The sequence below is a fragment of the Neophocaena asiaeorientalis genome, unplaced genomic scaffold, assembly GCF_003031525.2.
Source record: "Neophocaena asiaeorientalis asiaeorientalis breed wild unplaced genomic scaffold, Neophocaena_asiaeorientalis_V1.1 scaffold229, whole genome shotgun sequence".
Taxonomy (NCBI): domain Eukaryota; kingdom Metazoa; phylum Chordata; class Mammalia; order Artiodactyla; family Phocoenidae; genus Neophocaena; species Neophocaena asiaeorientalis.
In genome coordinates, this window is record NW_020174096.1 from 2,436,114 (window position 1) to 2,450,148 (window position 14,035).

Sequence of the window (14,035 nt, forward strand, 5' to 3'; positions counted from 1 at the left end):
GATTAATTGATGGCATTTGAGACTAAATGAAATATTTAATATGTTCCATCATTAGGCACGTCATAACTTTCACTATAAACTCCATTTTTTATTACTGGAGTGTGGAAATACATTGTAGTCAATTTACCGTACAATGTTGCTAGCCCTCTTATTTTCTTATCACATTGTGTTTTTTTTTTTTTTGCGGTTCGCGGGCCTCTCACTATTGCGGCCTCTTCCGTTGCGGAGCACAGGCTCCGGACGCGCAGGCTCAGCGGCCATGGCTCACGGGCCCAGCCGCTCCGTGGCATGTGGAATCTTCCCAGACCGGGGCACGAACCCGTGTCCCCCGCATCGGCAGGCGGACTTTCAACCACTGCGCCACCAGGGAAGCCCATCACATTGTGTTTTCGATGCACTTGGTTTTTCAAGATATGTAATCATGTTGCCTTCACATGGAATTATTTTGAGACTTTTACTTATATTTATCCTTTTATATTATGAAGTTTATAGAATTCTTTTTTTGTGTATATCATTACAATTGCTAGCATCTGAATTATTGTGTTCACTAAAAATGGTGTCAGAATGGATGGACTCTAGTCCTTTTTCTTCAGGATATGAATTATACAAGAGAACAAATACACTGCCAAAACGTTAACTGTGACAATATGTGAAAACAACGGGTACTTTGATTTGATTTGCAAAATTCTTATGACTTACAAAAGATTGTGTTGTCCTGGTCTGGACATTGTTTTTAAACACATGGAATTTAGGAATTAATGTGTATTTAAGACACTTCTCAGAAGTGACATAATCACAAGGATATAGTCTCCATTAATCTGACCCAGTACATTATTAATTCTAAAGTTATCATGTAAAGATATTTTTTATTATAAAATATGTATTAATTCAATTCAGCAAACATTTGGTGGGGCTCCTATTACATGTAGACCATTTGTTAGGCTGAGAAATAGATACAGAGGAGAATAAGACAGTCCTTGTCCTTAAAAAGCTCGTGTGTTGTTGTTTTTTTTAACATCTTTATTGGAATATAATTGCTTTACAATGGTGTGTTAGTTTCTGCTGTATAACAAAGTGAATCAGCTATACATATACATATATCCCTGTATCTCCTCCCTCTTGCATCTCCCTCCCACCCTCCCTATCCCAACCATCTAGGTGGACACAAAGCACCAAGCTGATCTCCCTGTGCTATGTGGCTGGTTCCCACTAGCTATCTATTTTACATTTGGTAGTGTATATATGTCCATGCCACTCTCTCACTTCGTCGCAGCTTACCCTTCTCCCTTCCCGTGTCCTCAAGTCCATTCTCTGTGTCTGTGTCTTTATTCCTCTACTGCCCCTAGGTTCTTCAGAAACTTTTTCTTTTTTTTTTTTTTTAGATTCCATATGTATGTGTTAGTATACAGTATTTGTTTTTCTCTTTCAAACTTACTTCACTCTGTATGACAGTCTCTACGTTCATCCACCTCACTACAAATAACTCAGTTTTGTTTCTTTTTATGGCTCAGTAATATTCCATTGTATATATGTGCCACATATTCTTTATCCATTCATCTGTTGATGGACACTTAGGTTGCTTCCATGTCCTGGCTATTGTAAATAGAGCTGCAATGAACATTGTGGTACATGACTCTTTTTTTTTTTTAACCTCTTTATTGGGGTATAATTGATTTACAATGGTGTGTTAGTTTCTGCTTTATAATTAAGTGAATCAGCTATACATACACATACATCTCCATATGTACACCCTCTTGCGTCTCCCTCCCACCCTCCCTATCCCACCCCACTAGGTGGTCACAAAACAACGAGCCTATGTCCCTGTGCTATGTGGCTGTTTCCCACTAGCTATCTGATTTACATTTGGTAGTGTATATATGTCCATGCTACTCTCTCACTTTGACATGACTCTTTTTGAATTATGGTTTTCTCAGGGTTTATGCATAGTAGTAGGATTGCTGGGTTATATAGTAGTTCCATTTTTACTTTTTTAAGGAACCTCCATAATGTTCTTCATAGCGGCTGTATCAATTTACATTCCCACCAAAGTGAAAAAGGGTTCCCTTTTCTTCACACCCTCTCCAGCATTTACTCTTTCTAGATTTTTTGATGATGGCCATTCTGACCAGTGTGAGGTGATACCTCATTGTAGTTTTGATTTGCATTTCTCTAATGATTAGTGATGTTGAGCATTCTTTCATGTTTTCGTTAGCAATCTGTATATCTTCTTGGGAGAAATGTCTATTTAGGTCTTCTGCCCATTTTTGGATTGGGTTGTTTGTTTTTTTGACATTGAGTTGCATAAGCTGCTTGTATATTTTGGATATTAAGTCTTTGTCAGTTGCTTTGTCTGCAAATATTTTCTCCCATTCTATGATTAGTTCTAGTAGTTTTCTGGTAGCATCGTTAGGATTTTGTATGTATATAGTATCATGTCATCTGCAAACAGTGACAGTTTTACTTCTTCTTTTCTGATTTGGATTGCTTTAATTTCTTTTTCTTCTCTGATTGCTGTGGCTAAAACTTCCAAAACTATGTTGAATAATACTGGTGACATTGGGCAGCGTTGTCTTGCTCCTGAACATAGTGGAAATGGTTTCAGTATTTCACCATTGAGAGCGATGTTGGCTGTGGGTTTGTCATATATGGCCTTTATTATGTTGAGGTAAGTTCCCTCTATGCCTACTGTCTGGAGGGTATTTATCATAAATTGGTGTTGAATTTTGTCAAAAGCTTTTTCTGCATCTATTGAGATGATCATATAGGTTTTTTTCCTTCACTTTGTTAATACGGTTTATCACGTTGATTGCTTTGCATATATTGAAGATTCCTTGCATTCCTGGGATTAACCCCACTTGATCATGGTGTATGATCCTTTTAATGTGCTGTTGGATTCTGTTTGCTAGTATTTTGTTGAGGATTTTTGCATCTATGTTCATCAGTGATATTGGTCTGTAGTTTTCTTTCTTTGCACCATCTTTGTCTGGTTTTGGTATCAGGGTGATGGTGGCCTTGTAGAATGAGTTGGGGAGTGTTCCTCCCTCTCCTATATTTTGGAAAAGTTTGAGAAGGATAGGTGTTAGCTCTTCTCTAAATGTTTGATGGAATTCACCTGTGGAGCCATCTGGTCCTGGGCTCTTGTTTGTTGGAAGATTTTTAATCATACTTTCAATTTCAGTGCTTGTGATTGGTCTGTTTATATTTTCTGTTTCTTCTTGGTTCAGTCTCAGAAGGTTGTACTTTTCTAAGAATTTGTCAGTTTCTTCCAGGTTGTGCATTTTATTGGCATATAGGTGCTTGTAGCAATCTCTCACGATCCTGTGTATTTCTGCAGTGTCAGTTGTTACCTCCCCTTTTTTCAATTCTAATTCTACTGATTTGAATCTTCTCCCTTTTCTTCTTGATGAGTCTTGCTAATGGTTTATCAATTTTATTTATCTTCTCAAGGAACCAGCTTTTTGTTTTATTGATCTTTGCTATCGTTTCCTTCATTTCTTTTTCATTTATTTCTGGTCTGATCTTTACGATTTCTTTCCTTCTGCTAATTTTGGGGTTTTTTTGTTCTTCTTTCTCTAATTTCTTTAGGTGTAAGGTTAGGGTGTTTATTTGAGATGTTTCTTTTTTTCTTGAGGTAGTATTGTATTGCTATAAACTTCCCTCTTATAACTGCTTTCGCTGCATCCCATAGGTTTTGGGTCGTTGTGTTTTTATTGTCATTCGTTTCTAGGTATTTTTTGATTTCCTCTTTGATTACTTCAGTGATATCTTGGTTATTTAGTAGCATATTGTTTAGCCTCCATGTGTTTGTATTTTTTACAGATTTTTTTCCTGTAATTGATATGTAGTCTCATAGCGTTGTGGTCGGAAAAGATACCTGATATGATTTCAATTTTCTTAAATTTACCAAGGCTTGATTTGTGACCCAAGATATGATCTATCCTGGAGAATGTTCCATGAGCACTTGAGAAGAAAGTGTATTCTGTTGTTTTTGGATGGAATGTCCTATAAATATCAATTAAGTCCATCATGTTTAATGTATCATTTAAAGCTTGTGTTTCCTTACTTATTTTCATTTTGGATGATCTGTCCATTGGTGAAAGTGGGATGTTAAAATCCTCTACTACGATTGTGTTACTGTCAATTTCCCCTTTTATTTCTATTAGCATTTGCCTTATGTATGGTGGTGCTTCTATGTTGGGTGCATAAATATTTACAATTGTTATATCTTCTTCTTGGATTGATCCCTTGATCATTATGTAGTGTCCTTCTTTGTCTCTTGTAATTGTCTTTATTTTAAAGTCTATTTTGTCTGATATGAGAATTGCTACTCCAGCTTTCTTTTGGTTTCCATTTGCATGGAATATCTTTGTCCATTCCCTCACTTTCGGTTTGTATGTGTCCCATGGCCTGAAGGGGGTCTCTTGTAGACAGCATATATATGGGTCTTGTTTTTGTCTCCATTCAGCCAGTCTATGTCTTTTGGTTGGAGCATTTAATCCATTTACATTTTAGGTAGTTATCAAAATGTATGTTCCTATTACCATTTTCTTAATTGTTTTGGGTTTGTTTTTGTAAGTCTTTTCCTTTTCTTGTGTTTCATGCCTAGAGAAGTTCCTTTAGCATATTTGTGAAACTGGTTCGGTGGTGCTGAATTCTCTTAGCTTTTGCTTGTCTGTAAAGTTTTTAATTTCTCTTTGCAATCTGAATGAGATTCTTGCTGGATAGAGTAATATTGGTTGTAGGTTTTTCCCTTTCATCACTTTAAATATGTCCTGCCACTCACTTCTGGCTTGCAGAGTTTCTGTTGAAAGATCAGCTGTAAACTTTATGGGGATTCCCTTTATGTTGTTGCTTTTCCCTTGCTGCGTTTAATATTTTTTCTTTGTATTTAATTTTTGATAGTTTGATTACTATGTGTCTTGGTGTGTTTCTCCTTGGATATATCCTGTATGGGCCTCTCTGCACTTCCTGGACTTGATTATTTCCTTACCCATATTAGGGAATTTTTCAACTATAATCTCTTCAATATTTTCTCAGTCCCTTTTTTTCCCTCTTCTTCTTCTGTGACCCCTATAATTCAAATGTTGGTGACTTTAATATTGTCCCAGAGGTCTCTGAGATTGTCCTCAATTCTTTTTTTTCTTTTTAATTATTTTATGTTTTTATTTATCTTTGGCTGTGTTGCATCTTTGTTGCTGCACATGGGCTTTCCCTAGTTGCAGTGAGTGGGGGCTACTCTTCATTGCAGTGCGTGGCTTCTCATTGTGGTGGCTTGTCTTATTGCAGAGCATGGGCTCTAGGCGCATGGGCTTCAGTAGTTGTGGCATGCAGGCTCAGTATTTGTGGCTCTGGGGCTCTAGAATGCAGGCTCAGTAGCTGTGGTGCGCGGGCTTAGTTGCTCCGTGGCATGTGGGATCTTCCCGGACCAGGGCACGAACCTGTGTCCCCTGCATTGGCAGGTGGATTCTTAACCACTGTGCCACCAGGGAAGCCCTATCCTCAATTCTTTTCATTCTTTTTTCTTTATTGTGTTCTGTGGTAGTTATTTCCACTGTTTTATCTTCCAGGTCACTTATCCATTCTTCTGCCTCAGTTATTCTCCTACTGATTCCTTCTAGAGAATTCTTAACTTCATTTATTGTGTTGTTCATCATTGTTTGTTACCTCTTTAGTTCTAGTTCCTTGTTAAATGTTTCTTGTATTTTCTCCATTCTACTTCCAAGATTTTGGATCATCTTTACTATCATTATTCTGAATTCTTTTTCAGGTAGACTGCCTATTTCCTCTTCATTTGTTTGGTATGGTGGGTTTTTACCTTGTTCCTTCATCTCCTGTGTAGTTCTCTGTCTTCTCATTTTGCTTAACTTACTGTGTTTGGGGGTCTCCTTTTCTCAGTGTGGAGGTTCGTAGTTCCTGTTGTTTTTGTTGTCTGCTCCCAGTGGGTAAGGTTGGTTCAGTGGGTTGTGTAGGCTTCCTGGTGGAGGGGACTGGTGCCTGTGTTCTGATGGATGAGGCTGGATCTTGTCTTTCTGGTGGACAGCACCATGTCCCATGGTGTGTTTTGGGGTGTCAATGATCTTATTATGATTTTAGGCAGCCTCTCTGCTAATGGGTGGATTGTGTTCCTGTTTTGCTAGCTGGTTGGCATAGGGTGTCCAGCACTGTAGCTTGCTGGTCATTGAGTGGAGCTGGGTTTAGCATTGAGATGGAGATCTCTGGAAGAGCTTTCGCCATTTGATATTACATGGGGCCAGGAGGTCTCTGGTGGACCAATGTCCTGAACTCGGCTCTCCCACCTCAGAGGCTCAGGCCTGATGCCCAGCCAGAGCACCAAGACCCTGTCAGCCACACAGCTCAGAAGAAAAGGGAGAAAAAGAAAGAAAGAAAATAAAAAATAAAGTTATTAAAATTAAAAAAATTATTAAAAATAAAAAAGTAATTTAAAAAAAGAGTGAAAGAAAGAAGAGAACAACCACACCAAAAAACAAATCCACCAATGATAACAAGTGCTAAAAACTATACTAAAAAGAAAAGTGGACAGTCAGAACCCGAGGACAAATGGCAAAAGCAAAGCTATACAGACAAAAATCACAAAAAGAAGCATACACATTCAACAGAAAAAGGAAAAAAAATACATATATATACATATATATATATATATAAAGGAAGAGAGCAACCAAACCAGTAAACAAATCTACTGATGATAATTAACTCTAAATACTAAATTAAGAGATACATAAAACCAGAAACAAATTAGATACAGAAAGCAAACCCCAAGTCTACAGTTGCTCCCAAAGTCCACTACCTCAATTTTGGGATGATTTGTTGTCTGTTCAGGTATTCCACAATTGCAGGGTACATCAAGTTGATTGTGGAGATTTTATCCGCTGCTCCTGAGGCTGCTGGGAGAGATTTCCCTTTCTCTTCTTTGTTCGCACAGCTGCCAGGGTTCAGCTTTGGATTTGGCCCCGCCTCTGCATGTAGGTCGTCTGAGAGCATCTGTTCCTTTTGGGAAGTCTGAGGTCTTCTGCCAGCGTTCAGTTGGTGTTCTGTAGGAGTTGTTCCACATGTAGATGTAGTTTTGATGTATTTGTGGGGAGGAAGGTGATCTCCATGTCTTATTCCTCCACCATCTTGAAGACACCTCCAAAGCTCATGTTTAAGTGCTTTCTTTACAATGACTAAATGATTCATAATAATTCATTCAAATGTTTGTTTTAATTGTAAAATGTAGTATATACACAGAAGTATATATAAAATACGTATGTAAGATTTATAAAATGTGGAGTAAATATCTATGACATATTACCAAGCAGGTCAAGAAAGAACATTAACTTCCTAGAAGGCATGCACATCCCATACCCACGAAGTTCCCCTCTCTCCCCACAGCCATCTCTCTCCCTACGTTCTGGAAGTAACCATTAGACCAACTTTTATGATAACCTTGGTTTCTTTAAGGTTTTGCCATCTATGTATGCATATCTAAACAATCTGGGGCAGTTTTTTTGTTATTGTCTGTTCTTGAACTTTGTGTAAATGGAATCATACTGCATATATTCTTTTTGCTACTTAACTCTCTCTTAACACCATATTGTTGCTTATACTGGTATGGTACTTCATTGCATGACTATACTACCATTTATTATTTATTCAACTGTTGTTGGAGATTTTGGTTGTTTCAGTTTCTGGCTATAATGAGTAAAGCTGTTATGAACATTCTCATACAAGTTCTTCTGTGGACCTAAGTTTTTATTTCTCTTGAGTAAATATTTGGAGCAATAACTAGGATTACAGGGTCACAAGAGTATACAGTTAACCTTAACAGAAACTGCCGGTTTTCCAAAGTGGCTATACTGTTTTGCATTCCTACTAATCATGTACAAGTTCCAGTTACTCTGCATCCTTGCCAATGGCCAATCTTTTAAAATTCTAGCCCTTTTTGTAGATGTGTAGTGGCATTTTATTATATTACATTTCCCTTGTAACAATGTTGAGCATGTTTTTGTGGGCTTATTTGCCACTCAGATATTTTCTTGGGTAAAGTATCCAAATCATTTTGCCCTCATTTATTGTTTTGGGGGTGGGGGTTGTCTCTTTATTGAGATCAAGTATTTTATCAGATCTGTGGTTTGCAAATCTTTTATTCCAGTCTGTGGCCTGGCTTTTCATTTTCTTAATGCGTGTTTTTGAAGAGCAGATGTTTTAAATTACAGTGAAGTTCAATTTATCAGTTTTTTCTGATTTGGGGTTTTTTTTTTTTGTCCTAAGAATTCTGCCTAAAGTCACAAGATTATTTTTATCCAGTTTTCTTCCAGAAGTTTCATAATTTTACCTTTTATATTTAGGTCTGCGATGCATATTAAGGTAATTTTTGTATATGTTATGAGGTAAGGGTTGAGGATTTATTTCCATGTAGATATTCAATGGTTCCTGCACCATTTATTGAAAAGACTGTTCTTTCTCCTACTGAATTACCTTACCACCTTTGTTGAAAATCCATCGTCCATATATGTGTGCATCTACTTCTGTACTCTTACTTTGTTCCATTGATGTGTATATCCTTATACCAATGCCACATTATCACGATTACTGTAGTTTTATAACAAAATCTTGAAATCAGAGTATATTCTCAGATTTTATTCTTTTTCAAAACTCTTTAGGCTTTCCTAGGACCTCTGATTTCCACATAAATTCTAGAATCAGCCTGTCAGTTTCTACAAGAAAGTGTACTGGAAATCAAATCTCTATATCCATTTGATGAGAATTCATGGTTAATAAGTTTAGTCCTCCAATCCATGAGTATTGTATATTTCTCATTTAGGGTTTCTTTAATTTCTTCCAGCACTATCTTATAGTTTCCAGTGTATAGGTCTTATATATATTTGGTTAAAATTAATCTAATTTAATGGTTTTTCATGCTATTTTCAGTATTTAAGATTTTTTGATTACTTGCTGCTAGTATATTGAAATGCAATTGGTTTTTATACATTGACCTTATATCCTGTGATCTTGCTAACTAGTTCTAGTCATTTGTTCTACTTAGTAGTTCTACTATTTTCTGTATATTCTATAGGATTTTTTACATAATTATGTTGTTTGTGAATAAGCACACCTTTAATTCTGCTTTTCCAATTCGTGTTTCATTTCCTTTGCCAAGTTGCACTGATAAGGACCTCCAATCCTATATTGAATAGAAACATTCATATTTTGTTCTCAGCTTTAAGGAAAAAGTGTTTAGTCTTCCACCATTAAGTGTAATGTTAGCTGTACATTTTTTCATAGATGTCTTTTATCAGGCTGAGGAAGTTCTTTTATTTCTAGTTTGCTGAGAATTTGATTATATTGTGCTTATGTGTGATTTTGTGTCTGTCCTACTCTGGGTTCATTGAGTTTCTTGGATCTATGCTTTTGTAGTTTTCATCAAAACACAAGGAAGTTAGTGGTAAGTAAGGTAGGTGGACAGATACAGTGGACTGATGTGTACCGAACATCCAGTTCTTTAGGAAAGCACTTCTTTCCTGTTACGTATAGTTTGGGAATGATTCTGTACCCCAAAACTGAGTCCATAACTCAAGCTGGGTCAATCAGCACCCTTCCTGGGACTTGTCTGTTGAATATACCTCTGGGTTAGAGTAAATAGAATGCAGTAACTTGACATTGCATGCACTCTCCCAGGGCTTATGGAGCAAACTGTAGAAAGACAAAAAAATAAAGATGGAAAGAAAAGCAGAATTGACCTAGAGACAGCCGTGAAGATACTGAGGTTCTGGATCTAGTCATGTGGAAGTAGCTCTATATTTGGACTTCTTAGTTTGAGGGCCAATAAATTCTTTGTTTGCTTAAACTAACTTGAGATTCTTGTTTTATTTTTGTCAACTTCGGTGGAGTCCTTGTACGTCACACCAGGAATCTGAAATTTCTTCTGAAGGAGAAGGTGGGGGTACAATATATTTAGGTTTACATTTTTGAAAGAAAACTCTGACTTTAGTGCAGGGAAATAATGAAGACAGGGTCCAATTAGAGGCAGGAAAGCCACTTAGACACTATTGTAAGCATCCAAGTGAAATAGGGTACCTGACTAAACTCTAAAAAACTAAAATAGTGAGGTAACTGGACAGATATTTCTTTATCAAGTAAATAGACTTGCTTAGAAATTGGTGACTAACTGGATTTGGAGGGAGGGGAAGGAATTTAAAGATGAGACCTGTATTTCTGATTTGAGTAATTAGATGATAAAGACAGGTAGAAAACAGAGGAGGAACAGGAAGAGGCAAAGGGCAGAGAGATAGAGGAATGAGTGCAGATTTGGTCACATTTTGAATGAGGATCTTTGGCAGTCATTCAAGTGGAAATGTTGATTACACAAGTAGACACTCAGGTGTGGGCTGCAGATACGATAGTCCTAGTTCCCACATGGCAAACTGATTAAACTTAAAAAGAGTTATTCTTCCTGCTAAGAGGAGTTGCCATAATACAAGAAGCATAGCTGAGTTCTAAAACAAATGTTTAATTTCAAACATGCCATAATGCAGTAGAAATGTTTATATGAAATGAAAAAGAGTAAAAACAATAGTATTTTAACTAATATGTGAAGCAGAACAACAAAACTGAATAAAAATAGATTACATTAGTTCTTACAAATTTTGGATTTAAAAGTCTTATCATTTAGCTTCAATCTCCTTATGAGGAAACTTTCCTTATGAGGAAAATAAAACTTCAAAGAGTTTAAATGATTTACTAGAAGACTCAAAAATATTCTGCAAATTTTTTTTATTATTAAGAGAATTTAAATGAAAAAACTGATAGAAAATGAAAGGAAAGCATGTGCCTTTCAAGACCTTCAGATTCAATGTTCTATTTCTTTATTTTCCTGATACAACTGTATCACTATCATAATTTCCCCCTCATGAATAAGAGGAAAAAAGATGGAGGTGGGAAGTATCCTGAGGAAGAGAATGAGTAATATGTGAGTCCTGAGATGAAATCAACTATAAAACATATAAGTGGAGGAAATTTATGTGGTTAGCAGAGAGGTTTTCAATGAACAAGTCACTAGTAAGTCCAGGTATATTATACTAAAGAAATGCTGAACATACATTTCATGAATTTCAGGATCAATATCCCATACCTTGTACAGTTAACTCAAAATAGATTTTTCTCTTTCCTAAACATTTTGCCATACTAAAATGATCTGTCTAAAATATAAATATATGTCAAAACCAAGACTTTCAGTGACTCCTCACTGCCTACAATGAATGCACTGTTTCATACGTTCCACTTATTATTCATTGCCTATATATGTTTAATAGTCACTATAAAGAAATACTGTGTTGAATGAACACCAAATACAAAGTGTATAAATGAAGTGGATGAATGTGCTAGAACAATGCTACTCCAAGTCTGATCCACTTACCAGTTTCATCATCACATTGAAGGTGGAACATCTGTTTTAACAGGCTATCGAAGTGATTCTTATGAATGTTAAAAGTTTCAGAAACACTCTTCTAGACAACTAAAAAGAAGGAGGGGGATCTTAATTTCTCTTAGAAATCTTACCACCCTCCAAAGGATACTGAAAACATCTGCTGTGTGGTTAGAATTCTTAAACCCTCTCAAAAGATGTTATGTAAATGTAAGAAACAGGGTTCAGATTTCTGATTCTTAAGGACCATTTAGCCACATTAGCCCTAATGAAAGATGTAGCTTCATTATTTTCAGTTCAGTATACTTAGCATATATATTAATGTGCTTATATGTAAATGTGCTTAAAACAAAAACATGTAGCAGAACTGGAGTTGTGGCTAAGTACAGTATTTAAGCAAGACTTTCATTTTAAGTAGACATGACAGAATTTTAAATTTACAGAATTAACAATGTGTAGCATACATTCATTTTACATATTCAAAAAATCTAAACTCAGGAAACCGAAAAGCTGAAAAACGAGAGGTAGTGGTACCTAATGAGTGGTATTTTGACATTCTATTAAATATTATAAATTAGAAGATTATAGGAGAAAGGGAGTTAAATTCTAAGAGAATACGGAAAGGGCAACCCATGGTCTTGGGAAAAAAATAAAAGTGGAAGGAAAAATATTTTCAAAATGTATTTTGAAAATTGTTAGACATACATTAGTGACAACAGGTAGAAGGTAATTACTCTTGGTAGCATAAAAGTAAGAGGAAAGGAGTCCATGTTCTTGCTTTTTTGTTAGACCTGGTCATTCCCACTTTTTTCTCCCTCCCTGTTGCCATGACTTGGGGGCACTTGGTTTTGTCATCCTAATTTTGAAGATTAAAAACTATTTTAAAACTATTTTTATATTACTATTTTGCTTCATATATGGTGTGTCTTGGGTGAAACATGTGTTGTGGTTATTGATGGGGGAGGGAGGAGGAGGAATCAGATAGGGAGCTCAATCCATAAACTAGTTGTATCCTCTAATGCAATGGTTCTCAAACATGACATGTACCAGAATGTCCTGAAGGGCTTATTAAAACAGAGTGCTGGGACTCATCCCAAAATTTTGGGTTCAGCAGGTTTGGGACTGGGCTGGAGAATTTGAATTTCTAACAAATTCCCAGATGATGCTGATGTGAGAGTTTGGTGTGTACATTTTGAGAACCACTGCTTTGAAGGAATCGGTAGTCCCAGGCCAAAGAAGAGCTAGGTGAACACTGAGGGAAAACAGTATCTCCCTGCATAGGTTTTTAAGACATAGAACATTAGTTACAAGTTTATCACTTGCTCAAAAAACAACCAGGTGTGTATTACAAGGACTGTAACTGACCAAATCAGTAGTTGGAAGAAATTTCTTTCCAAGGTTAAACCCAAAACCTAAATAACTTTTAAAAAGAGACAGTATTTATTTGTCTATTTAGGAACTGTTGTAGAATCTAGTATTATGGGACTGGACCTGCTCAGCTAGCCTATTTAAGTTTTGACACTTGAACTAACTTGAAAATGAATACTATAAATTCAAAATAAGAGTTTTTTATTTTTTTATCTTTGTGTTAAAATCATAATCTTAAAAAAAAAAAAAAAAAATCATAATCTTATTTCATTTGTTTAACCTGATTATTAAAAAACAAAACAGTATTATGTAGTAAAAAAGAATTCACCTGCAAATGTACTGTCTGCTGATACCAGCCACTTATTAAAAACATGTTTCTACTAAAATTATTCTTAAATTCTTAGACTTATAGCACCTGAAATCTGGACCCAGCTGAGCTTTTATTTTACAGAACAAAACGCATGGATGAAAATACATTACAATAATTAATGAAGCCGTTCTAGTTTAGCCTGAAGAGATTTAAAATTCCCAGTGATGGTCTGTACTGTTACTGAGGAGCTCATAGACTGGAGCTCAACCAGATAACCACAAACGGCATCCAGGCAGAGATTTGTGAATCTTCTCCTGTAATGAAAAAGACACCTGATCAACCATCTACATACTTAGAAGCATTTCCTCCTATAGGACTTCCCTTCAACTTCTGCTAACCTTACTTATTATAGTCCCACATGAGAGCAAGGATCATGTAATTAAGTAAATAGCAAATAAATGAAAATAGAGAAGGAAACTCAGGGGGTAGGTGGATTGCCACATCACCACCATTTCCCTTTTGAAGATTATTATAATGAGAAGGAGGCAGTAAGGGATGACTCCTTAAATTAATATTATTTATATTCATTTGGCCTTTTCAAACAAATATATCTTTTTTTTTTTTTTGCGGTATGCGGGCCTCTCACTGTTGTGGCCTCTCCCGTTGCGGAGCACAGGCTCCGGACGCGCAGGCCCAGCGGCCATGGCTCACGGGCCCAGACGCTCCGTGGCATGTGGGATCTTCCCGGACTGGGGCACGAACCCGTGTCCCCTGCATCGGCAGGCGGACTCCCAACCACTGCGCCACCAGGGAAGCCCCTCAAACAAATATATCTTGAAATGGCCATTGATATCACAAATACATGATTGAACTTCCTAGGCCACTAATTCAAAGTGAAAGGAGTTTAGGAGTAATTCATTAATTTTATCCTGTCA

At 36.5% G+C, this 14,035-nt stretch overlaps 1 protein-coding gene across 1 annotated transcript in view; it reads right to left on the minus strand.

Moving 5' to 3' along the window:
• Positions 1-10,753: 10,753 nt before the first annotated feature.
• NUP155 (nucleoporin 155) overlaps positions 10,754-14,035 on the minus strand; it is a 64,203-nt gene continuing 60,921 nt past the window's right edge. The window contains exon 35 of the mRNA XM_024754650.1: positions 10,754-13,414. Within this exon, the coding sequence (XP_024610418.1) occupies positions 13,276-13,414 (139 nt within the window). The 3' untranslated portion in view covers positions 10,754-13,275. The remainder of the gene's footprint in view (positions 13,415-14,035) is intronic.